The sequence below is a fragment of the Bufo gargarizans genome, chromosome 3, assembly GCF_014858855.1.
Source record: "Bufo gargarizans isolate SCDJY-AF-19 chromosome 3, ASM1485885v1, whole genome shotgun sequence".
NCBI lineage: Eukaryota > Metazoa > Chordata > Amphibia > Anura > Bufonidae > Bufo > Bufo gargarizans.
In genome coordinates this window covers 204,777,373-204,803,715 of record NC_058082.1, presented here as the reverse complement: position 1 = coordinate 204,803,715, position 26,343 = coordinate 204,777,373, and the positions used below count along the sequence as shown (strand labels likewise).

The 26,343-nt window shown below is 44.4% G+C and overlaps 1 protein-coding gene across 2 annotated transcripts in view; it reads right to left on the bottom strand.

The window, feature by feature from the left end:
* Positions 1-3,570: 3,570 nt before the first annotated feature.
* VWA3B (von Willebrand factor A domain containing 3B) overlaps positions 3,571-26,343 on the bottom strand; it is a 161,527-nt gene continuing 138,754 nt past the window's right edge. For both annotated transcript variants that reach the window (XM_044286819.1, XM_044286820.1), the window contains exons 32-35: positions 20,859-20,951; positions 10,254-10,419; positions 4,571-4,802; positions 3,571-3,939 (exon numbers count right to left, since the gene is read on the bottom strand). In XM_044286819.1, the coding sequence (XP_044142754.1) occupies positions 3,735-3,939; positions 4,571-4,802; positions 10,254-10,419; positions 20,859-20,951 (696 nt within the window). In that variant the 3' untranslated portion in view covers positions 3,571-3,734. The remainder of the gene's footprint in view (positions 3,940-4,570; positions 4,803-10,253; positions 10,420-20,858; positions 20,952-26,343) is intronic.

Here is a 26,343-nt window from a genome sequence, read left to right as displayed (position 1 = left end):
TGAATCTGTTTAAAGAGGCAGGTTATTAGCGCTTTTGAAAAACTCATTATTCCCAGAGAACCCCATTAAAAAGGACATCTGTGAGCAAATTTGTACCTATGTAACTGGCTGACCTGTTACATGTGCGCTTGGGAGCTGAAGGCATCTGTGTTGGTCCCATGTTCATATGTGCCCACATTGCTGAGAAAAATTATGTTTTATTATATGCAAATGAGCCTCTAGGAGCAATGTGGGCGTTGACATTACACCTAGAGGCTCAGCTCTCTCGGCAAAAGCCACACCCTCTCCACTTTGATTGACAGGACCAAGCAGCGTAAAATTGATCAAGCTTGCTTGGCCCTGTCAATCAAATTACAGAGGGCGCAGCAGTTGCAAAGTGAGCTGAGTCTCTAGGTGTAATGGTAATGCCCTTGTTTAATGTCCTGCATGAAAGATAATTTCACCCAATGAATGTGCTTTGCTTGTTCATTGGGTGATCGGTGGCACATTTACACGGGCAGATCATTGGGAACGAGCATTTGTAGTATAATCTACCCAAAAATTGTGTGGTGTAAATCTGCTTTAAAAAGCATCTGTCAGCAGATTTGTACCTACAGTGTGAAACTGTAAGGGTCCATTCACACGTCCGTAAGTGTTTTGTGGATCCGCAAAACACGGACACCGGCAATGTGCATTCCGCATTTTGCGGTCCGCACATCGCCGGCACTATAATAGAAAATGCCTAATCTTGTCCGCAATTGCGGACAAGAAAAGGACATGTTCTATTTTTTGCGGAAACGGAAGCACGGATGTGGAGGTGCGGATCCGTGGATGCGGACAGCACATTCCGGCCCCATTGAGAATTAATGGGTCTGCAGCCGTTCCGCAAAACTTCGGAACGGATGCGGACCCATTTTGGGGACGTGTGAATTGACCCTTACAGGTCAGCCAGTTTCATAGGTACACATCTGCTGATTTACACCACACAATTTTTGGGTAGATTATTGGAAATAAATGTTACTACAAATGCTCGTTCCCAATGATCTGCCCGTGTAAATGTGCCGCCGATCAGGGCCGGCGTCATAACCCGGCATCCCCGGGCAAGTGCCGGGGCCCAATGCTCCTGGGGGGGCCCACTGAGCTGCTATGAGCACTTCCATCAATACAGATGGGAGCTCTCACTGCTGTCATTTCACTTACGCAGTACCCCCCTGGTGGGCCCTCTGAGCTGCAGAGACTCAGAACACGCCCCCTCTACACAGGACACATGCTGCCTGAGGAGAGAGACCACAGGGCTGGAGCAGAGAAGTGTGAAGACAGTCTGTGAGTGAGTCTGCACTGTGACTGTCTCTTGTCTGTGGGACAGAAGGGGGGGGACTCTTCGATCTGCTGCTGCTTCATTCTATTTAGTTGTGTTACTGTTTCATTAAGCATTTTTTCTCCATGACACCTGCCCCCCCCCCCCATATCCTGTCCTATCTCATCCTCATGGGGCCCCTGCTGTCTTCTTTCCTCCCTCATGTATCCAGAGCTCCTGTTTCACCCTCCTATCTCCTATTGCTGCCCTGCACAGACCTCCTGCCCCTACTTCTTGTATGAATCCCCCTCAGAGCCCCTTCAACCTACTTGCTGTGTCCACCCCTCCTGTCCATCCAGGGCCCCTGTCTCACTCCTCTGCCTCTCATTATGGTGGCATCTGAACAGCATTCACCATAAGGACCTTCTAACGTCACAGGGTCATGTGACTGTGCCCCCCACCCCGTACTGTGCCTCTTTATACCCTGTATTGTGCCCTCTTACCACACCCTGTGCAGTGCCCATAGTCATTCCCTGTACTGTGCCCTCTTATACCCTTTTATCCAGTCACTGTATGGTGGTTTTATCATTGTATGGCGGTGTTATCACTATATGGCGGTGGTATCCAATAACTGCATGGCCATAACTGTATCCCCTTCCATGCCCACACCACTTTTTTTAGACCTGGCATGAGCGGGAAAAGATACAGATTGTGGTGTTAAGGACCTTTGCGCCACAATCTGTGTCAGAAATACGCCTAACATAGACGTATTTCTATATAATAAATGACCCCCTAATTGTATTATTATTCGGGGGTAGAGCTAATATCTTTATAGTATATAGATTCTAGTGTATTATACTGTGCCCTGTATTTCCCAGTAGAAAATGATCCTTGGGAAGCACAGTCCTCACCCCTGACCACCAGGACCAGGTAGCGCTCTGTCAGTACATGGCGGCCTCCCCTCTCCGCCACGCTGCTCCGCTGTGTACTGGTGCTTATTCTGACACTGGGGCTGGGTTCACATCCCATTTGTGCCATCCATTTAATGTATACCAAAAATGTATGCGTTAACAGATGCCTCAGACTGATGCCGTACAGTGGCGTCCGTTCACCATACAGTTCCATTGTAAAAAAAAATATACGTTAACGTATGCATTTTTTACTTGACTCTGCAGGATACAAAAACGTGGAGTGCTGCACATTTGTATACATCAAACCGATAGGAAAAACGTGATGTGAACACACATTGGGGGGAGGGGGGCGTACTAAAATTTGCTGTGGGGCCCAGTCAGTTCTAGCTACATCACTGCACATCTCCTTCTCTCCTCCAGGCCTGGCTCACTGCTTCAGCGGGCCGCCGGAGAGAAGGAGCGCAGGGAGCTGCGGTTAGTGAATGACAGGACCGCCAGCTCTCCAGCAATGATAGGTATGTGAGGGGGCCACTGGGGGGTCATTCATCACACTGTGAGGGCCCCTTACACAGTATAATGACTCCCAGTGCCCCCCATTTAGTATAATGATCCCCATTGACCCTCCATTTAGCATAATGACCACCAGAGCCCCCATTAAATATAATAACCCCTCGTGCCCCCTCCATACAGTATAACCCCCAGTGTGGGGGCGACTGGGGGTCATTATTCTGAATGGAGGGTTACTGTGGGGTCATTATACTGTGAGGGTCCTTTACATAGTATAATGACCCCCAGTGTCCCCCATTTAGTATAATGATCACCAATGACCCTCCATTCAGTATAATGACCCCCAGAGCCCCCTCCATACAGTATTCCCCCAGTGTGGGGGCTACTGGGGGTCATTATTCTGAATGGGGGCGACTGGGGGTTATTATTCTGAATGCAGGGCCACAGGTGGTCATTATACAGTGGGGGGGGGGGGGCGGAATTGGGGGTTCATTATACTGTGTGAAGGGCCACTAGTAGTCATTATACTGTGTGAAGGGCCACTAGTAGTCATTATACTGTATAGGGGCCACTAGTAGTCATTATACCATGTGGGAGACACAGGGGGACATGTCAATGTAAAAAAAATGCCTCATGGGGGCCCACTGGGATTTATCGCCCAAGGGCCCACATGAACCTGGAGCCGGCCCTGCCGCCGATCACCCAATGAACAAGCAAAGCACATTCATTGGGTGAAATTATCTTTCATGCAGCACATTAAATCATGGTTTCTGGGTAGCAGATCGTGCTGTGTGAACGATCCTGCAGTAGCCATCGTTCGCTCTCATACCGTGGAGGTGAGGAGCTGCATGGAAATGCAGCCCGTCACCTCCACTGACGAGCAGGCAATTAATGGGAATGAACGCTTCCTTCCCAATAATTGCCTGCCTGGTCGGTGCATATAAATGTGCCTTTAGAGTTTTATTCGTTATAATAAGTTCAGTAGTTATTCTCATCAGTAAAAACATCCAAAGATGTAAAACGTTCGGCTGTAACATGAATCACACACCCCTAAATGTTTTATTTTCTGAGTTAATTGAAGATATTGTAAAAGACGAAATATCTGAAAGTGAATCTTCATTCTCTGAGCTGAGGACATCTCCATCACAATCTATTGTCTGATTTTTTTCACAGTAGAATAGTACAGCATTGTCATATGTCTTCTCCGAGATGCCGAAACAATGGTGAGCTTTCATATCCTGACACCTTAAAGACAAAAACCATTAAGACGGTTACATGCAGCAGTATATGCAACTGCACAATGGAGATAGATCTAAAGTACAGCAACTACATATATTAAAGGGGAGTTCTCATGAAAACAACCCCTTTTACAAAGGCTCTTCCCTCTATGAAGTTATATGCCTCAACAGGGCATTTGGACAGAGGTTGTCTTAAAGTTTACACTAGAAGGTAGACAGGAAAAGGATACCTTGTTACATCACAGAAATGAGTACAATAACCTGATTGATCCCAGTTTTGCAAACTGATATGTCATGAACCATCAATTAGATTTTTTTTCAAATCAAAGCTAATAACATCATATTGAGGTGGATTGGATATATGGATTAGATATCAAGATAGTGGGTGGGGCTTAGTGGGAGGGGCGTGTCCTCCTGTGGCCGGGCACATTTACTGTAATTTACCCCACAATATGGTATAAATTAGTGCACATATCTACTCCAGCTCAGATCAGTTCACTCTACCTTACTTCTTATTAAGACTGGAATATGAAAAGCAAGTTTAAAAAAATTCCCCATAGAGAATTCAAATAATTTTGAGAAATCAAATCAAATCTAGAATCTTATAATCAACAAATGCTGTATGAAAATTGACCTACCTCTTTCCATTACAGAAATGTATCTGCAAATTTTTCCCATTAATGGCAGTTATGATACCAGGTAAGAACGTCAGAGAAGATGGGTATGCTAAAGTCAAGATGTGATCACCAACATTTAGTACATGTGGCTGGCTGAACTTTCCAAAAATCCATTCCTTGTCTTGTATTGCTGTTGTACCATCTGCCCAAGAAATGACATACTTGCAGTTGTCAGTAAGCTTCTTGACTTTAGCTGTAAAAAAAAGTCAAGAGAAAATCATGTTTAAATAAAATACCGACAGTGGTTGCTGAATTATGTCTAAAGGATTTAAATAGCTTCTCCAATAGCCACAGTTTTTACACAGTGTGTAACACAGATCCTCAGATGTCTCAGATGAATAAAAAAAAGTATACATATTAGGTATCGCCGCGTCCGTAACAACCAGCTCTATAAAAATATCACATGACCAAACCCCTCGGGTGAACACCGTAAAAAATAAAAAAATAAAAACTCTGTCTAAAAAAGCTATTTTTGTCACCTTACATCACAAAAAGTGCAACACCAAGTGATCAAAAAGGTGTATGTCCCATAAAATGGTACCAATAAAACCGTCACCTCATTCTGCAAAAAATGAGCCCCAACATAAGAAAATCGCAAAAAAAAAAAAATATATAGCTCTCAGAACATGGACACATTAAAACATAATTTTTTTGTTTAAAAAATGCTATTATTGTGTAAAACTTAAATAAATAAGAAAAAGTATATATATTAGGTATCGCCACGTCCGTAACGATCTGCTCTATAAAAATGTCACATGACCTAACCCCTCAGGTGAACGCTGTAAAAATAAATAAATAAAAACTGTGCTAAAACAACCAATTTTTTGGTCACCTTAACCAATAAAGTTTTATAATGAATGATCAAAAAATCATATGTACCCAAAAATAGTACCAATAAAACTGGCACCTTATCCCCTAGTTTCCAAAATGGATTCACTTTTTGGGAGTTTCTACTGTAAGGGTGCATCAGGGGGGCTTCAAATGGGACATGGCATCTAAAAACCAGTTCAGCAAAATCTGCCTTCCAAAAACCATATGGTGCTCCTTTTCTTCTGCTCCCTGCCGTGCGCCCTTACATCAGTTTATGACCACATGTAGGGTGTTTCTGTAAACCGCAGAATCAGGTAATAAATACTGAGTTTTGTTTGGCTATTAACCCTCGATGTGTTAAAGAAAAAAATGGCTTAAAATGGAAAATGTGAAATTTTAAAATTTTATCTCCAATTTCCTTTAATTCTTGTGGAACGCCTAAAGGGTTAACAAAGTTTGTAAAATCAGTTTTAAGTAACTTGAGGGGTGTAGTTTCCACAATAGGGTCATTTATGGGGGCATCCACTATATAAGCCCCACAAAGTGACTTCAGACCTGAACTGGTCCTTAAAAAGTGGGTTTTGGCAATTTTCTTAAAAATTTTAAGAATTGCTTCTAAAATTCTAAGCCTTCTAACGTCCTAAAAAAATAAAATGACATTTCCAAAATAATGCCAACATAAAGTAGACATATGGGAAATATTACGTAATAAATATTTTATGAGGTATCACTTTCTGTTTTAAAAGCAGAGAAATAGAAATTGCAAATTTTTAAAAATTTTGGGTAAATTGGGGATTTTTTCATAAATAAAGGTGAAATATATTGACTCAAATTTATGACTATTATGAAGTACAATGCGTCACGAGAAAACAATCTCTGAATGGCTTGGATAAGTAAACCACATAAAGTGAGAAATGTCAGATTTGCTAAATTAGGCCTGGTCCGGAAGGGGGCAAATGGCCCGGATGTGAAGTGGTTAAATTGTATTTTACTAATTTTGGGCTAAAATCATTTTTTCAGCAGGTCTTTATAAATATATTTCAGCAGTTTTTTTTAAATTAAGTTTTAGACTAGCTGTGAGTATCTTACTTTGACCTGTCATCTGACAGCTATGTATAGTCCTCTGACCTACTATCGGGTCATAAACACTTAAGCCATATTTATTCTTACCAGAAAAATAAGAATTGAGCTATAATGAGTGTTTATGAGCTCTCAGGAGACCAGAGATAAGTTCACATGAGCCGTCAGCTGACTGGACACAGTGTATACAGAGCCTGCTATTAGAGAATTTCAACCATGTACAGAGGAAGGCAGACATTTTTTAATAAAAGACCTATTGAAAAAAAGATTTTTTTAGCTCAAATTGAGTACAATGTAATAATAATAATAATAATAATAAAAATGCCCCAAAGGTGTCCATACCCTTTAAAGCTTAGGCTGAATTCATACCGTCTAGATTTTATCATATATTTTGGTGAAGATTCCTCAATTAAAATTCAGTGACAATTTACTGTTCGATGTAAACAGTGCAGTTTCTAGGTAAAATTTCTCTCAGTGCGAGTGTCAAAAAAACTTTCCCGCCCCCCATCAAAACTGCTCGATGAAATCATATCAGAAGAGTACTTGCAACTGTCTCGCCATATATATTTTTTTTAATGCTTAACACAAGATTTATTGAGAGCAAAAGAAAATCATAAATTACTGCTTAAACTGCTAAAAGTTGCAGGCAGAGTGGTACAGGAGAACTGCAGTATAAAGGAAGGCAATACCCTTAGAAGAGTAGTCATGAAATACAATCATCAATAATGTGCAAAACCAAAAGACTGTCATGTTAGCATTCAATAGCTAACTAAAACCCAATCACAGCAGGTCTCAACTAGCACACGCAAAAAAATGTACAAAAACCAAGTAACATATAAAACCAGATTCAAAGCATAGATGGCAAGGCGGATTACTGTATACTGTACATAAAATGTATGGAGGTTACACCATGCCGGACAATATAACCTCTGTGCCATGCTGTACAATAAACAGTATAACCCCTACACAGTGTAGAGGTATACTGTATATTGTGTGGCACAGTGTATGCTATATGTGTATAACATAAACATATTCCACATGAAAACGTACAATTACTTGGCTTGGCCCTTGGGGATCTCGGAAACCATAATGTGCCAATATAAAATACCCCTTCTTAGTGCCCCCGTAGATGACACCATAGTGCTCCTCTCCCCCCTTCCCCATAGTACCCACTATAATGTGTCCCAGTATAAAATGCCCCTATACAGAGCCCCCCATATAAAATACCCCTTCATTTTAGCCTCAGTAGATGCCCCTATAGTGCCAACCAATAATGTGCCAGTAAGATGTGCCCCCATAGATGCCCCCTATTCATGTGCCAGTAATAAGAGCCCCCATAGATGCCCCCCAATTATGTGCCAGTAATAAGAGCCCCCCCACCATCATGTGCCAGTAGCCAGAGTGCCCCCTATCATGTGCCAGTACCCCCCTTATGTGCCAGTCGCCCCCCCTTATAATGTGCCAGTAGCCCACCTATCAAGTACCAGTAGCCCCCCTTATGTGTCAGTAGCTTCCTATCATGTGCCAGTAGCCTCCTATCATGTGCCATTAGCCCCCCTTATGTGCCAGTAGCCTCCTATCATGTGCCAGTAGCCCCCCTTATGTGCCAGTAGCCCTCCCTATGTACCAGCAGCCCCCCTTATAATGTGCCAGTAGCCCACCTATCAAGTACCAGTAGCCCCCCTTATGTGTCAGTAGCCTCCTATCATGTGCCAGTAGCCTCCTATCATGTGCCAGTAGCCTCCTATCATGTGCCAGTAGCCCCCTTATGTGCCAGTAGCCCCCTTATGTGCCAGTGGCCCCCCTTATGTGCCAGTAGCCTCCTATCATGTGCCAGTAGCCCCCTTATATACCAGTAGTCCCCCCTATCATGTGCCAGCAGCCCCCTTATGTGCCAATAGCCCTCCCCATGTGCCAGCAGCCCCCCTTATGTGCAAGTAGTCCCCCTCATGTGTCAGTAGACCCCCTAATGTTCCAGTAGTCCCCCTTATGTGCCAGTAGCCCCCCTTATATGCCAGTAGTCCCTCTCATGTGCCAGTAGCCCCCTATAATGTGCCAGTAGTCCCCCTTATGTGCCATTCGCCCCCTTATGTGCCAGTAGACCCCCTTATGTACCAGTAGTCCCCCCTATAATGCGCCAGTAGCCCCCATTATGAACCAGTATCCCCCTTATGTGCCAGTAGTCCCCTTTATGTGCCATCAGCCCCTTTATGTGCTAGTAGTCCCCCTTATGTGCCAGTAGCCCCCCTTATGTCTGTTCCAGTAGCCCCCCTTATGTGCCAGCAGACCCCCTTATGTGCCAGCAGACCCCCTTATGTGCCAGCAGCCCCCTTATGTGCCAGCAGCCCCCTTATGTGCCAGCAGCCCCCTTATGTGCCAGTAGCCCCCCTTATGTGCCAGTAGTCCCCTTTATGTGCCAGCAGCCCCCTTTATGTGCCAGTAGTCCCCCTTATGTGCCAGTAGTCCCCCTTATGTGCCAGTAGCCCCCCTTATGTCTGTTCCAGTAGCCCCCCTTATGTGCCAGCAGACCCCCTTATGTACCAGCAAGCCCCATTATGTGCCAGCAGCCCCCCTTATTTGCCATCAGCCCCCCTTATGTGCCAGTATTGTAATTTGTACATATATATATTTAAAAAAAAAAACTTATACTTACCTCCTCCAGGATGCGATGCAGGCCTCTTCCAGCCTGTGTCCCTCGCTGGCTCAGGCGGCGCGATGACGTCATCGCGCCGCCTGCATCGGCCTCTGATAGGCTGCCGGCCTAGTGCTGAGGCCGGCGATACAGATGACTATAGAGATGAGTGAGCGCTTCCATAATGAAAGCGCAGCGCTCATCTCCTGCTGTGCCTCGCCGGCGCCCCAAGAAGCGGCCCTGGATGTAAATGGGTGGGTTCTGAAATCTGCATCTAGCAGAAACAAATCTACAACTGAATTCAGGACATGCTGCAGATTTAACAGTATATTATTATTAGGTCATAGAAAAGCACAGCATATATATACTGGGCTTCCTCCATGGTCCATATTTAAGATAAAAGTAATCATATTGAAAACAATGAGAATGTAGGCAAAATGTAGGTTTAACTTTTCATTGTAATCATACCCTCCGATGATGCTGAGGTTTTACAAACTATGTGACCTCTATGAAGTAGAAACTGTCAGTCTTTTGCGAGAGATTAGTGGCCATTATGATTTTTGAGGGATTCTATCATTTCGGATGTTTAATTGTATTTTTATTGGCCTCTTGGTAGTGTAAAAATATCTAAAAAATGAGGGGAATGTATCATCTACAACTTTTTTCTGCCAAATGAAACCAGATAGTGACCTGTAACGTTTTTCTAATCTGTTTTTATTTTCTGATTGAAGATTTTTTTAAATGTATTTCCTGAACATGATTACGGGGCTTGCCATCGCTAATGCTAATAATAGCACCTAGGGATATGATTTACAGCAGCCACCAGGGGCCATAGACACGATAGACAGGAAGGCACCTTATTGACTTATATGGTACAATTCTCTGGGCATGCTGTGTGACCCGTGCAGAGGTCATTTTAGATAAGAAGTGACCATCACCTATTGTGAATGGTGAACATGTTGGGATTTATACATAGGTGATAGCTGTCATTCTAATCTTGCCTATGCTGATAATGATGTGACTGCTGAAAAGTGATCTTTGCAGAACAGGAAGAATCAACATATTTTAAGGCTTAGTGGCAGTGCAAAAATGTTAGCATAAAAATATGTGTCCATACAATACCTAAATGAAATGTTCCAGTTTCATCATTCCTAACAACAACAGGCTGCCCAACCCATCTCTTTTCACATTCCAAGATGTATGACGTATCTCTAGTATATTTTTCAGGGCTTATTGAGTAAATTTGTTCCCTTGGAGCAAGACCTTCAGCATTGTCATAGTACCGCACCTAAAACGGAAATAGAGACATTTGTTACTACTATACTTCAATATATTGTAAGATGCAAACAGTCCCGAATAAATGTTTTACTTATAAATGTAATTATGTATATACACAGAAATTGGGTTTCTGCATAATACAGCAGAAATTATGTAATTTTCACATTTTAACTAGGTGACATTATATTACATCACACGTGTCCAAGGAATTCAGAAATATACAATGAGAAGAATGTGAGGTAACTATTCCATGTAATTCAGCTTTTTCCCCATAAATTGAACAGTTCCAGGACTTTTTTTTCCATCATGTATAATGATAACAAACAAAACCGTTATTTGCCCCCATAGACATGTATTAGGGTGGAGCAAAACATTAAACCTCTTAAAGGCTTCCATTTTGTATTCCTTCCTAGAATTCCATTATATTCCGTTAGAACTCTGGTATAACGGAAACCTATAACGGAATTCCCTAAAGGCAATGAGAACCGGCCCTAAATTGTCAGTTTTCAACATCCCCTGCATATATGTACGTGGCATGCTCAAGAGCTGAGCAGGCACCATTGCAGACACCCATTGCTCATGTCTGTGATTGGATGTGACCATGGCATCTGAAGGGTCAATTACCAGGAGTGAACACCCACCTCCTCCCATAGAAATGTGAGACAAACCCTTTAAAAGGGGTTTTCCGTGAATTAAGAAAATAAAAATCAATGAAGATACTTATATATTACTATATTATAAATATATTCCCACATAGTTATAATGGCTCGTTTTGTCTAGGGAGCAATTATTTTTAAAAATATGGCCGCCGTCCTATTAGTATACACAAATCCTGTCCTAATCACACAGGAAGACAAGTTACTTCATAACACTGAGCTAAAGAGCTGCCTCATCCTCCTCTCTGCTCTATGTGTCAAGGATTATGATCCTGAATATAGTTTAATATGATCTTCAGCTGAATCTCAGTAGGAATGGCTTTCATGAGGAGACATGAAGTACAGAGAGGAGAGTGGGCTAATGGGCAGCAGCAGTTGTATGCAGTCTCGATTACCACAGCCCCACATTACCACAGTCTGTCCTGTCCATCTTCTCTGTACTTCATGTCTCCTCATTAACTCCATTCCTACAGAGATTCAGCTGGAGATCTTATTAGCTGTATTCAGAATCATAATCCCTGACAAGCAGAGCAGAGAGGAGGATGAGGCTTCTTTTTAGCTCAGTGTTGTGAAGTAACTTGTGCTGCTGTGTGATTAGGACAGGTTTTGTGCGCACTAATAGGACAGCGGCCATTTTATTTCTCCTGATGATTGCTCCCCAGACAAAACGAGCCATTATAACTAATAAAAGGTATTTGGGAATATATTTATAACAAAGTAATATTTAAGCATTTTCATTTTCTTAATTGTTGGAGAACCTCTTTAAGCATTCAGTCTGAGATTACACAGGTTTTATAGTAAACAGGTTTTTCAGCTTGTAACTATTGATGATCTTCCCTCAAATGAATGGGAGCTCAGCTGCCAGACCCACCATTACACAGTAGATGGAGCTTTCTGCTTCTCGTTCTATCCACTGGTTTGTTTCTGGAGACAGCAGCTGTTAAAATAGCTGTTTGTGGGGGTGCTAGGTGTTGGACCCCACCAATTTGATATTGATCTTTTCCTAAGTTAAAACATAATTATAACTCAAAGGCTGTAGAAACCTTCAGAGCCATTTTTTGTATTTTAAGCAAAAAAAAAAAAAAAATATATATATTTTGCACAGTTTGGCTTCTTAGCTCCTACTTTTCACCTTACATAGCAGCTGCAGAAAGCCGTTCTGTGATAAACCTGTCAGACTGGCCCAGCTCTTCCTCTTTGACCACTGCTGCAATTTCTTCTAAGCTGATTTATGACCACATCTAAGTTTAACTTTGATTTTATCATAAATAACCTTAGAAGGCCATTCAGGAAAGGTCAGTCAGAGGCAGGAGAACAAGCTGTTAGATGACCAGCAGATATATCACAGAATAGCGTTCTTTAGCTGCTATGCTTTGTACTATATAAAAAAAAAAAGATTATTACAAATATGTTTTAGTTCAAAATACACTACGTGCAGAATTATTAGGCAAATGAGTATTTTGACCACATCATCCTCTTTATGCATGTTGTCTTACTCCAAGCTGTATAGGCTCGAAAGCCTACTACCAATTAAGCATATTAGGTGATGTGCATCTCTGTAATGAGAAGGGGTGTGGTCTAATGACATCAACACCCTATATCAGGTGTGCATAATTATTAGGCAACTTCCTTTCCTTTGGCAAAATGGGTCAAAAGAAGGACTTGACAGGCTCAGAAAAGTCAAAAATAGTGAGATATCTTGCAGAGGGATGCAGCACTCTTAAAATTGCAAAGCTTCTAAAGCGTGATCATCGAACAATCAAGCATTTCATTCAAAATAGTCAACAGGGTCGCAAGAAGAGTGTGGAAAAACCAAGGCGCAAAATAACCGCCCATGAACTGAGAAAAGTCAAGCGTGCAGCTGCCAAGATGCCACCAGTTTGGCCATATTTCAGAGCTGCAACATCACTGGAGTGCCCAAAAGCACAAGGTGTGCAATACTCAGAGACATGGCCAAGGTAAGAAAGGCTGAAAGACGACCACCACTGAACAAGACACACAAGCTGAAACGTCAAGACTGGGCCAAGAAATATCTCAAGACTGATTTTTCTAAGGTTTTATAGACTGATGAAATGAGAGTGAGTCTTGATGGGCCAGATGGCTGGATTGGTAAAGGGCAGAGAGCTCCAGTCCGACTCAGACGCCAGCAAGGTGGAGGTAGAGTACTGGTTTGGGCTGGTATCATCAAAGATGAGCTTGTGGGGCCTTTTTGGGTTGAGGATGGAGTCAAGCTCAACTCCCAGTCCTACTGCCAGTTTCTGGAAGACACCTTCTTCAAGCAGTGGTACAGGAAGAAGTCTGCAAGGTAAGAAAAACATGATTTTCATGCAGGACAATGCTCCATCACACGCGTCCAAGTACTCCACAACGTGGCTGGCAAGAAAGGGTATAAAAGAAGAAAATCTAATGACATGGCCTCCTTGTTCACCTGATCTGAACCCCATTGAGAACCTGTGGTCCATCATCAAATGTGAGATTTACAAGGAGGGAAAACAGTACACCTCTCTGAACAGTGTCTGGGAGGTTGTGGTTGCTGCTGCACGCAATGTTGATGGTGAACAGATCAAAACACTGACAGAATCCATGGATGGCAGGCTTTTGAGTGTCCTTGCAAAGAAAGGTGGCTATATTGGTCACTGATTTGTTTTTGTTTTGTTTTTGAATGTCAGAAATGTATATTTGTGAATGTTGAGATGTTATATTGGTTTCACTGGTAAAAATAAATAATTGAAATGGGTATATATTTATTTTTTGTTAAGTTGCCTAATAATTATGTACAGTAATAGTCACCTGCACACACAGATATCCCCCTAAAATAGCTAAAACTAAAAACAAACTAAAAACTACTTCCAAAAATATTCAGCTTTGATATTAATGAGTTTTTTGGGTTCATTGAGAACATGGTTGTTGTTCAATAATAAAATTAATCCTCAAAAATACAACTTGCCTAATAATTCTGCACTCCCTGTACACCTAAATCAATAATTTAAAATATGACCCTGAAGGTGTCCATAATCTTTAATTTTATTTCAAGACACGGAGGCTCATATTTGCTTAACTCTTTCTTTACTGAACATTAGCAGCAAAGATAACTGAAGAAAATGACATCAGTGTAACCATGGTAATAACTCCACCCCCATAGCCCCTATATAAGGCGCATCACCACATGGACACTTCCTCTTTCTTTGCTGCTTCACAGATAAGTACATGGTTATAATTTTAATCTATGTTGGTTTAATCTGTATAGCGTCTTTACCCTGTGTTTTACTATTAACCCATTATAAGATAGGGTTTTTGCTTGCGGACGTCATCCGTGGCGTCCGTTAGTTTGAAAGGACTCATTTGTCCTCCTTTTGTCTTTCCCCCTGTCTGGGCTCTCCTTGTAGTTCTCTATTTCTTTCGTTTCGGCTCTTTTTCATTCGGCCGATTGGTGCCGCTGGGTTTCTCCGGTTCTGGTGCCCGGCGCTTTGATATTATTTTTCCCTTATTCTGTGCCTTGCTCGGCCATTCCCCCCCCCCCCCCCTTTCTCCTCTAGGCCTTACCTTTTTCGCCGCTTCTTCCCGGGCTGCGCGCGCTCGTAATCTCGCGAGGTGCGAGATTCGCGGGTGCCATCTTGGATTCCGGACGCCGTGATCTCGCGGGATTGCTGACGTCACCCGGCTAGCGTTCGCTCATTGGCTCTCATCCCTGGGAGGGGGAGACTTCGGGTTTCCACTCCTTCTCCGATTCCCGGCTTTTTTCTTGTGTGCCTTCCGGCTTCTGTTACGGTTAGTCTGTATCTTCAGCGCCGCGCATTTCTGTCCGGTATTGTCCTGTACCTGCCCCTGTTGGTTCTGTTGGGGTGACTCACTCCTGCAGGATCTTTTCATCATGTCCTTGGTGCCAGCTTCCCCTGCCGCTCCTGCCCAGGACCGACACACTAGTCAGGTAGCTCCCTCCACACCCCTCAGGGTTAATGAAGCCCCCTCTACTGCAGTGCAGGCTGCCCAGTTACAGCAGTCTATATCCGATGCAATTGTGGCGGCAATGGGGACCATGTCAGCTTCTCTGACACAGTCCATATCACAGGCCCTTAAGTCACATCCAGTTTCGGATATGCCCCCTCCTGCCTCCAGAACACTTCTGAATGATGGCTCTGGCCCATCCACTGAATGCCTGAACAAGTCACGCAAAAGAGCTAACCCGCGCCCGGCAGAAAGGGTGCGATCTTGGAAAACCGCCCGGGCTCTCCCGGATACGGTATCGGATTCAGACGCAGAGTCTGTTGAGGAGGCAGGGGAGGAGTGGTTTACTCACTCAGGGGACGAGTTAGCTGATATCGCAGTTGACACTGCCTTGGATGACCCGTCTCTGACAACGGGTGTCGTTACTGAGCCGCTTGATAGCGTCAAAGACGCAATTATGGACCCCTTGGGGGATCCTCTATTTAACCCTGACCAACTTCACCACCCAAGGTCCTCTGAGTGGCTTCCGGCCACCCATGTGACCCAGTATCTTGAGGCTAGGATCCGCACGCCTCTTTCCAAGGAGGCGCGCAGCAAGCTGCGCGCGGAATGCCCCCGTCCCTTAATCCCTAACAGGATATGTGAGACCCCGACCGTGGACCCTAAAGTGGTCCAGTTTCTGGCAAATACCGGTTTCAACCCCCGCAAGGGGCTTGATTCTGCGCTCAAAGCTTGCCAGGACAAATTGCTTGATCTAACCGGCCCACTGGCTAAAATCTTCGATTTAGCCGAGGCCGCTAGAGTAGCGGGCACGCAGGTCGACCCAGAAGATCTTAGCGGCTGGGCCCAAAGGGCTATATGTTTAGTGGGCAATGTAAACACCTCCATTGCCATCGAGAGACGTAAGGCCATCTTAATGAAGATTGAGCCCAAATTAGCGAATCTGTCTCTATCTGAGTCTGGTAAGGAGGCGCAAGGCCTCCTTTTCGGAGATCCCTTTATTAAAGAGTTAGGGAAATATGTGGGGGCCTTTACGGCCCTTGATAAGGCGCAGAGTTCTATGCGCCGCGTTTTCCAGTCTCGTTTTTCATCCAGGGCCGGCAGTCTCAGGGGCCGACTGTCCGGCCGCTCCAATTTCCAGCCCAGAGGCACGGGCAGAGGCTCCTTTAATTATCGTCAGTCCCTTCAGGATCCCAAGTACCAGCCAACTTTCTTCCCGTCTCGTGGAGGTTCCTTCCGTTCCAGAGGGTTCCGAGGCGCTCCAGGATCCAGACGCCCATATGGTAAGCCGTCTTTGTGTGTCTTATCCGATTTCGCTACAGGTTGGGGGAAGGCTCCGTTTCTTTTTCCATGCGTGGTCAAGGATCACCTCAGACCAGTGGGTTATCTCCACAGTCCAGGGGTTCACCATCGAGTTGGTGTCCACCCCAACGAACCTTCCTCCCATCCCGAGAGTGTCTTGTTCAAACCAGATACAGACACTTTTAGATACAGAACTTTCTTCCCTCCTCCGGAAGGAGGCTATAGAGCTGTCCCCCGATCCTCACACGGGAATACTGAGCAGTATGTTTCTAGTGCAGAAGAAGGGCGGCCAATTCCGTCCAGTCATAAACCTAAAGAACTTGAATGTCTTCGTTCGTTACAGACATTTCAAAATGGAGGGCATCCATCTGTTAAGAGATCTGCTTCAGCCAGGAGACTGGTTCGTCAAGTTGGATCTAAAGGATGCATATCTCACAGTTCCAGTGGCCCCTGCATCCCGAGGTCTTCTCCAGTTCCCTTGGGGAGACCGCATCTGGCGTTTTACCTGCCTCCCGTTTGGTCTGTCATCTGCCCCGTGGTGTTTTACGAAGCTCATGAAGCCGGCAGTGGCCTGGCTCAGAGGGAGAGGAATTCGTCTGATCATTTATTTGGACGACATCCTGATTATGGCTCAGGATCCAGCCCTTTTACTGGGTCATCTGAGGTTGACTCAAGATCTCCTTCAGGGCTTGGGGTTCATTCTCAACCTGGAGAAGTCTTGTCTTTTGCCGGCCACGTCCATAGAGTTCCTGGGGTTCACCATAGATTCAGGGAGTCAAACACTCAGTTTACCTGCGTCCAAGGTCAAGGCGATCCGCAAGGAGATCCGCCATTCTCTCACTCTCCCGCAGGTGTCTCTCCGTCAACTGGCTCGTCTGATTGGTCTTCTAACTTCTTCCATTCAGGCGATTTTCCCAGCCCCTCTCCACTATCGAGCCCTTCAGAGGCTCAAAATTGCTCACCTCAGGGCGGGGGCCTCATTCTCGGACACTCTGATCTTGGACACGGAAACCAGGCACGAACTCGTGTGGTGGATCCACAATTTATCGGTGTGGAATGGCCGAGCCATTTTTGGTCCCAGTCCCGACCTTGTCATCGAGTCGGATGCCAGCCTCATGGGATGGGGGGCCCATTGTCAAGGGGTGTCCACGGGAGGAGCGTGGTCCCCGGACGAATCGCACCTGCATATCAACGCTCTCGAGCTTTTAGCGGGATCTTTTGCGATCCGCAGCTTTGCCCACGGGTCGGCTCGGGCGTGTGTGCGGTTGCGGATGGACAATGTCTCGGCTGTCCGTTACGTGAACTGCCTGGGAGGGACGCGCTCCAGAGTCCTGTCTTCTCTGGCCAAAGATTTTTGGGAGTTCTGCCTGTCCAGGGGGCTATCGGTGGTGGCCGAGTACCTTCCGGGGTTGCACAACACGTTGGCCGACTGGAGTTCTCGTTGTCTTTCAGATTCCAGCGATTGGAAGTTGGATTCGGGGGTGTTCCAGGATATTGTATCTCTTTGGGGCCCGTTGTCCATCGATTTATTTGCGTCGCGTTTGAACGCACAACTCCCCAGGTTCTTCAGCTGGCGTCCGGACCCGGAGGCCGAGGCAGTGGATGCCTTCCTCCAGTCCTGGGGCGGGTCTCTACCTTACGCCTTCCCTCCGTTCGCGCTCATCCCACGGGTGCTCGCTCAGGTGTGTCGCCAGCAGGCCCAGTTGGTGCTCATAGTGCCTTACTGGAGAACGCAGTCTTGGTTTCCTCAGCTACTTTACCTGCTGTCGGAAGAACCTCGGCTCTTGCCATCCTTCCCGCTACTCCTGCTCGACCCTTACGGCCGTCCTCACCCTCTACTTCTGGACAGGTCACTTCATCTTCTCGCCTGTCGAATTTCAGGGGTTCCTGGGACTCCTTCGGCCTTTCGGCGGAGACTAGACGTCTGTTGGAGTCTGCATGGGCCCCAGGCACTAGACGAGCCTATCATGCTGCGTGGGACGTCTGGGGTCGTTGGTGCGATTCTCGGGACTTGGATCCCGTACTTGCCCCTGTGACGGACATTCTTCAGTTCCTCACTTCTCTGTTTGAGGCGGGGAAGGCTTACCGTACTCTTAATGTGTACCGGTCTGCCATTTCCTCCAGGCATTCAGGTTTTGACGGTGCTCCTGCCGGCCAACATGCTTTGGTGTGCAGGTTATTGCGCGGCTGTCGTCTAGCGCGGCCTCCGCGACCTCGTTTTTCTTCCACTTGGGACGTGGCGTCAGTTCTCAGGTTTTTGGAGGATTGGCCTTCCAACTCCATGTTGTCTCTTCGGCAGCTTTCAGCCAAATTAGTGACCCTGTTGTGTTTGATTTCTTGTAAACGCGTCTCTGATGTCCGAGCTCTGGATATTGACGCTCGCTATTTTACACCGGAGGGAGTCTTGTTCAATATTTCTCGACGCACTAAGACGGGCATTAAGTCCGTTGCTTATCCATCCTTCCCGTCCTCTCTGCAGTTGTGTCCGGTGGCTTGTCTCAGGGAGTACGAGGCTCGCACTCTGGCTTTTCGCTCGGGGACTGATCCTCAGCTATTCATTTCCTTCCGCCGCCCCTTTGCGCCGGTTTCAAGCGTCACTCTGTCCCGATGGGTTAAATGGATCCTATCCCTGTCGGGTATCGACACGTCCATCTTTACCGCGCATTCGGTGCGCGGGGCAGCGGCTACCTCTATGTCCGTGGCTGGTGCTCGTTTAGAGGATGTATTACGGTTGGCAGATTGGTCCCGAGTTGCTACCTTTCGGGAGTTCTATTTTAGACCTGTTCCTCACGCTTTTTCCTCCGTGATTGCTCAGCTTTAAACTAGCAAATATGAGCCTCCGTGTCTTGAAATAAAATTCAAGATTTTCCTAAAACATGACGTAAAGTCATGATTTTATGAAAGACACGGAGGCGAATATTTCCCTCCCTTTGTTTTTATGCCCACCCATCTGGTCTGGAGTATCTCGTGACCTTCTTGGACTGTTACGTATATATGTGTTATTTAATATCTTATTGCCTCCGCAGGGAATGAGTCCGGGTGTGATTTCCATACTCGGTTCGTTGGTGTCCATATTACCATGATCTTATGTTCTCTCTTCAGGTTGATCACCCTCGTCAACTGTTTCCAGGTTTTCGCCTTTCCTGCATTCCAGTTTGGTTGTTCCCGGCTGCAGTTCGGGCTGTCGGTTGACCGTTCAAGGTTCCAGGTTCTCGTCAGTTGAAGACCACAAAGAAAGAGGAAGTGTCCATGTGGTGATGCGCCTTATATAGGGGCTATGGGGGTGGAGTTATTACCATGGTTACACTGATGTCATTTTCTTCAGTTATCTTTGCTGCTAATGTTCAGTAAAGAAAGAGTTAAGCAAATATTCGCCTCCGTGTCTTTCATAAAATCATGACTTTACGTCATGTTTTAGGAAAATCTTGAATTATATCCACTCAATAGGGATTGGTTTCTGAAAACCTGTTAATCAGCTGAAATGGATGGGAGAAGTACAGATTTACAGTAGTAAACTTAATGCGTTAAATACACGTGTATCAATCTGATAAGAATTCAGCTTAAAGTTTTTTTTTCAGGACTAACTTAATCATGACCTTACTAACTTACTATATCAGATCAGTAGAGGGTCTGACTCACAGCATCCCCAACAATCAGCTGTTTCCAATATCTACTTCACTAAAAACAAGCATCGGAACTACACATTCAGGCCCCGCTGATCTAATATTGATGGTGTATCCTACAGGTAAGGCCTCTTGCACACGAACGTGTGCTGGTCGTGCCCGTGCTGTGGACCTTAAATTGCAATACACGGGCACAGACCGTGGGGATGTCGCATGCAGATCGGAAACCCCATTCACTTGAAAGGAAGCATGGAACGGAACCCCAGGAAAGCACTCCGTAGTGCTTCCGTAGGGTTCCGTTCCGCATCTCCGGATTTGCGGACCCATTCAAGTGAAAGGGTCCGCATCCCTGATATGGAATGCCCACGTATGCGGGCCGCAATACGGCCACGGGACAGACACAGTCGTGTGCAAGAGGCTTAAGTCAATAATACGTTAGTCCTGGAAGACCCCTTTAAAAGGATGTTTTCTAAGCTCTCAGGAGTGCAGAGATAAGGGTTACAGATTGAGCCATCAGACAGCTTCTCTGATGGATTTCACACTGATATAATGCAGGCTCCTCCGTTTCTATGTCAAAAGGTGCAGGCTGCAGGAGACAAACAGTTACACATTTTTTATTAAATTCCTACTGGAAAAATAGTTTGAAACTCAAACTAAATGCAAAGCAATATTAAAAATACATTAAAATGTGTCGATAGCCTATAAAAAGTTATTTCACTTTAATATTGTGGCAGTGAAATATAAAGCAATAGTTTGCTTACTTTTTTATCACTACTGCAATATAGTTTTGCACATAAAATACAAGCTAGAAATGAATTTGATGGCAATCATCTAAGCAATCACACTGATGAGCAGTGAGTATGGGATAAATGTTTCCGCTATGAGGCATTGATGACATAAAGACAGATAATTGCTTTCCTTACCGTCACGTTGAGATCAGGATTACAGTTTAATACAACGCCCGGACAATAACTCCCAGGATGAAGTGGATGAGGTCCAATCACAGGGTCATTTTCCTTCGGAGAGACAGCAGTGAGACTCATTATTAGGTGACAGAAAATGTTCTTTCTAAATTGTTATGTGAGGTCAATAAAGAATGAAGGGAACATGTAAGATGTTGCTAAAAAAAAAAGAAGGAAATTGTTCCAGCTTTATAAATTACATCTTATGTGTGACCTGCAATTTGTGTGCTGCTGGGCGCTGTATTACTGTATCTGTACACGTAGATCGCTGTCCTACTCGATCTTCCCAAAACGGTGAGTTAAGTTCCGAGCTACAGTTTTTAAATATTGTCCCGCACTACATGCAGTGTCCCCTGGAGCTAGCCAAAATTTTAATTCTTCAACTATAAGGGTAAATTCACACTTAAAAAATGATGGTAGTCCTAAGTCCACACTTCCAACACTATCACCATGGATCTCACCGCAAATCCACGTGTTGCAGGTAGATTTTAATGTGGATTTACCCCTGCTAAATTGAAAGTGGTGAGATCAGCAGTTACAATCTATGACAAAATGAGCATGCTATGGATTTGAATATTTGCAGCATGTCGTAATTTGTAAAAAAAATTGTACTGTTATCCGCTGGCCATTTTACCTGCGCAAATCCATTGGTAAAATCTGCAGCAAATGCCCTTTGTGAATTCATACTAAGCACTCCTGGCTTTCTATAACCCTACAGTATTGCATACTTATGTGCAGTGGGCTGATTTCATCAAGATGTTACAAACCAGGCATGCTCAATCTGCGGCCCTCCAGCTGTTGCAAAACGACAACGCCCATCATTCCCTGACAGCCTACAACTATCATCCTACAGAAGGGCATCATGGGAGTTGTAGTTTTACAAGAGCTGGAGGGCCGCAGGTTGAGCCTCCCTGTTATAAACCACTTGTTGCTGGTTTCAAGAGATATTTCATTGGATGCATGGATGTGCTTATAGGATATACAGTACAGACCAAAAGTTTGGACACACCTTCTTATTCAAAGAGTTTTCTTTATTTTCATGACTATGAAAATTGTAGATTCACACTGAAGGCATCAAAACTATGAATTAACACATGTGGAATTATATACATAACAAAAAAGTGTGAAACAACTGGAAATATGTCATATTCTAGGTTCTTCAAAGTAGCCACATTTTGCTTTGATTACTGCTTTGCACACTCTCGGCATTCTCTTGATGAGCTTCAAGAGGTAGTCACCTGAAATGGTTTTCACTTCACAGGTGTGCCCTGTCAGGTTTAATAAGTGGGATTTCTTGCCTTATAAATGGGGTTGGGACCATCAGTTGCGTTGTGGAGAAGTCAGGTGGATACACAGCTGATAGTCCTACTGAATAGACTGTTAGAATTTGTATTATGGCAAGAAAAAAGCAGCTAAGTAAAGAAAAACGAGTGGCCATCATTACTTTAAGAAATGAAGGTCAGTCAGTCCGAAAAATTGGGAAAACTTTGAAAGTGTCCCCAAGTGCAGTCACAAAAACCATCAAACGCTACAAAAAAACTGGCTCACATGCGGACCGCCCCAGGAAAGGAAGACCAAGAGTCACCTCTGCTGCGGAGGATAAGTTCATCCGAGTCACCAGCCTCAGAAATCGCAGGTTAACAGCAGCTCAGATTAGAGACCAGGTCAATGCCACACAGAGTTCTAGCAGCAGACACATCTCTAGAACAACTGTTAAGAGGAGACTGTGTGAATCAGGCCTTCATGGTAGAATATCTGCTAGGAAACCACTGCTAAGGACAGGCAACAAGCACAAGAGACTTGTTTGGGCTAAAGAACACAAGGAATGGACATTAGACCAGTGGAAATCTGTGCTTTGGTCTGATGAGTCCAAATTTGAGATCTTTGGTTCCAACCACCGTGTCTTTGTGCGACGCAGAAAAGGTGAACGGATGGACTCTACATGCCTGGTTCCCACCGTGAAGCATGGAGGAGGAGGTGTGATGGCGTGGGGGCGCTTTGCTGGTGACACTGTTGGGAATTTATTCAAAGGCATACTGAACCAGCATGGCTACCACAGCATCTTGCAGCGGCATGCTATTCCATCCGGTTTGTGTTTAGTTGGACCATCATTTATTTTTCAACAGGACAATGACCCCAAACACACCTTCAGGCTGTGTAAGGGCTATTTGACCATGAAGGAGAGTGATGGGGTGCTGCGCCAGATGACCTGGCCTCCACAGTCACCGGACCTGAACCCAATCGAGATGGTTTGGGGTGAGCTGGACCGCAGAGTGAAGGCAAAAGGGCCAACAAGTGCTAAGCATCTCTGGGAACTCCTTCAAGACTATTGGAAGACCATTTCAGGTGACTACCTCTTGAAGCTCATCAAGAGAATGCCAAGAGTGTGCAAAGCAGTAATCAAAGCAAAAGGTGGCTACTTTGAAGAGCCTAGAATATGACATATTTTCAGTTTGCCTTCAGTGTGAATCTACAATTTTCATAGTCATGAAAATAAAGAAAACTCTTTGAATGAGAAGGTGTGTCCAAACTTTTGGTCTGTGTATATATATATATATATATATATATATATATATTTATATATCCTGCCTGTCACAAAAAAAAAAAAAAAGATTCTCAATGGGGTTAAGTTCCATGTGTGAAAATGATGTCTCATGCTCCCTGAACCACTCTTTCACAGTTTGAGCCCGATGAATCCTGGCATTGCCATCTTGGAAGGGAAGAACAAATCCATTGATGGAATAACCTGGTCATTCAGTATGTTCAGGTAGTCAGCTGATTCTTGGAGCACATACTGTTGCTGAACCTAGACCTCTAGACCTGACCAACTGCAGCAACCCCAGATCATAGCACTGCCCCCACAGGCTTGTACAGTAGGCACTCTCTTCTTACCCTGATGTGCCCACCACTCTGAAACAGGGTAAATCTTGACTCATCAGACCACATGACCTTCTTCCATTGCTCCCTAGCAAATTGAAGCCTTTTTTTTCTTGTTTGCCTCACTGATTAGTGGTTTTCTTACGGCTACACAGCTGTTCAGTCCCAATCCTTTGAGTTCCCTTTGCATTGTGCGTGTGGAAATCATCTTACTTTATCTATTAAACATAGCCCTGAGTTCTACTGTTGTTTTTCTTCGATTTGATTTCACCAAACGTTTAAGTGATCGCCGATCACGATCATTCAGGATTTTTACTGGCCACATTTCTTCCTCGGACATGATGGGTCCCCACTATCCTTCCAGTTTTTAATAATGCGCTGGACAGTTCTTAACCCAATTTTAGTAGTTTCTGCAATCTCCTTAGATGTTTTCTCTGCTTGATGCATGCCAATGATCTGACCCCTCTCAAACAGACTAACATCTTTTCCACGACCACGAGATGTGTCTTTCAACATGGTTGTTTAAGAAATGAGAAGCAACTCATTGTACCAGTTGGGGTTAAATAAACTATTGCCAGCTGAAAGATAATCGCCCATGCAGTAATTATCCAATAGGAGGCTCATAAATATTTGCTTAGTTAAAACCAGGTGGCAACTTTTTCTTTGGACAGGCAGTGTATATGTGTGTGTAACAAGACTAAGGAATTGTGACATTGGTATATTCTCTAAAAGGATGTAACTAAATGACAAATCTGAGAAGTAAACAATAGGTCATACGAAGACCATTAATCTAATATACTTTACATCTTTAAAGAGGACCTGTCACCGCTCCTGACATGCCTGTTTCAATAGCTTCATGCATTCCCCATGTAATAACAATTTTGGAGCATCTATTATTATGTCTCTATGTTCTGCCATTCCTTTATTATTTGCACTAGAAGTTATGAATGAATTGCTAGCAGTCTGCAGTAAGGGTACAGAGGAGAGGGGGTGTACCTGCACAGTCTCATTCTATCCAATCAGTGCTGCCATTGTCAGACTGCAGGTACACATCCCCAACTTGTTACCACCCCTCTGTACCCTTACTGCAGACTGCTAGCATTTCATTCATAACTTCTAGTAGAAATAATAAAGGAATGGCACAACATAGAGCCATAAGGATAGAGGCTCCAGAATTGTTATTACATGGAGAATGCATGACGCTATTACAGCAGACATGTCAGGAGTGGTGACGGGTCCTCTTTAATTGTTGTCTAAATTTACTGCTCTTTAGTAACTGTGTTGGATTAAATAGACCCACTGAATATATACAGTTACTTACTTTTGCCATAGATAACCTTTAAAGGGTTTGTCCAAGTTAAAAAAGAACTCAGACCCTTAAACGTGGTAAAATAACAAAAGAAGAGATAATTAAAGGGGTTCTTCGGGCTATTAATATTGATGACCTATCCTCAAGATAGGACATCAATATCAGGTCGGCGGGGGTCTGACACCCGGCACTCCCGCCGATCAGTTGTATGAAGGGAAGGCATGTATGTGCCGTCTCTTGTCTCTCTTCCTGCTCGCTGCTGCTATGTCTATGGCGAGAAGAAAGAGACAGGAGTCGTCACGCACGCATGGCATCTCTTCATACAGCTGATCTGTTGGGGTGTCGGATCTCCGCCGATCTGATATTATCAATATAAAAAACCTGGAAAACCTCTTTAACCCTTTCCTCCCTTGTTTCCCGCCACTTATGTCATCTTACTGGACCCAGCAGTGACGTTCTGTACACACGGGTCACCACTGCACCCAATCATTGGCATCAGCAGTTCATGGGACTGCTGAGGCCAGTGACTGGCTGCAACTGCGACCTGTCTGCACAGAACGTCACTTTTGCAGCCAGGAAAACAAACAGCCGCGGGAAGAACCAGAGTGTCAGCAGAGATGGGGGTTATTATATGTTCTATTGTTATTTTAGTACATTTACAGGGGTGTCTAACTTTTTATTTAACTCAGAAAAAACCTTCACAAACATATATGACTACCTACCATAGAGGCAGACCACAAATGCTAGGAGGCCCAGGGAGAGGGGACCCAGCTAGGAATTGCTATTCCTGTGACGAAATCACAGCATTTTCCATCATCCAGTGTTGTGGAATCATATATCTAGTATCAAATGTATACTTGCTTGTATTATATCTAACAGTTTGCTTAACAAAATGGCCCCTGAAGCAGCAGCCAGCTCCCTTAATAATCCCTTACTAATCACTTTATGATATTGAAATTGCTGACATAATGCTGACTTTTGCTAAAGTATGGAGTGATAATGTGATACGTTATCATGGGACTTAGTAATGTGACAATTAGATCATCAAATTAGCCGAGTCATAAAGTTCCCCTTTTTCTGCTATAAAAAATCAAGTAATCTGAATAAACGGAACATCTAGCATTGACTTCTCTGTGACAGTCTGTGTGTGATCTCTCATGGCGTACGTATGCCAATCATTTCATACCATTCGGAGCAGTACATCAACCTTCCCTGACTAATTGGGTCAGATCCAGAATCAGAGCCATATCAGTTGGCGCC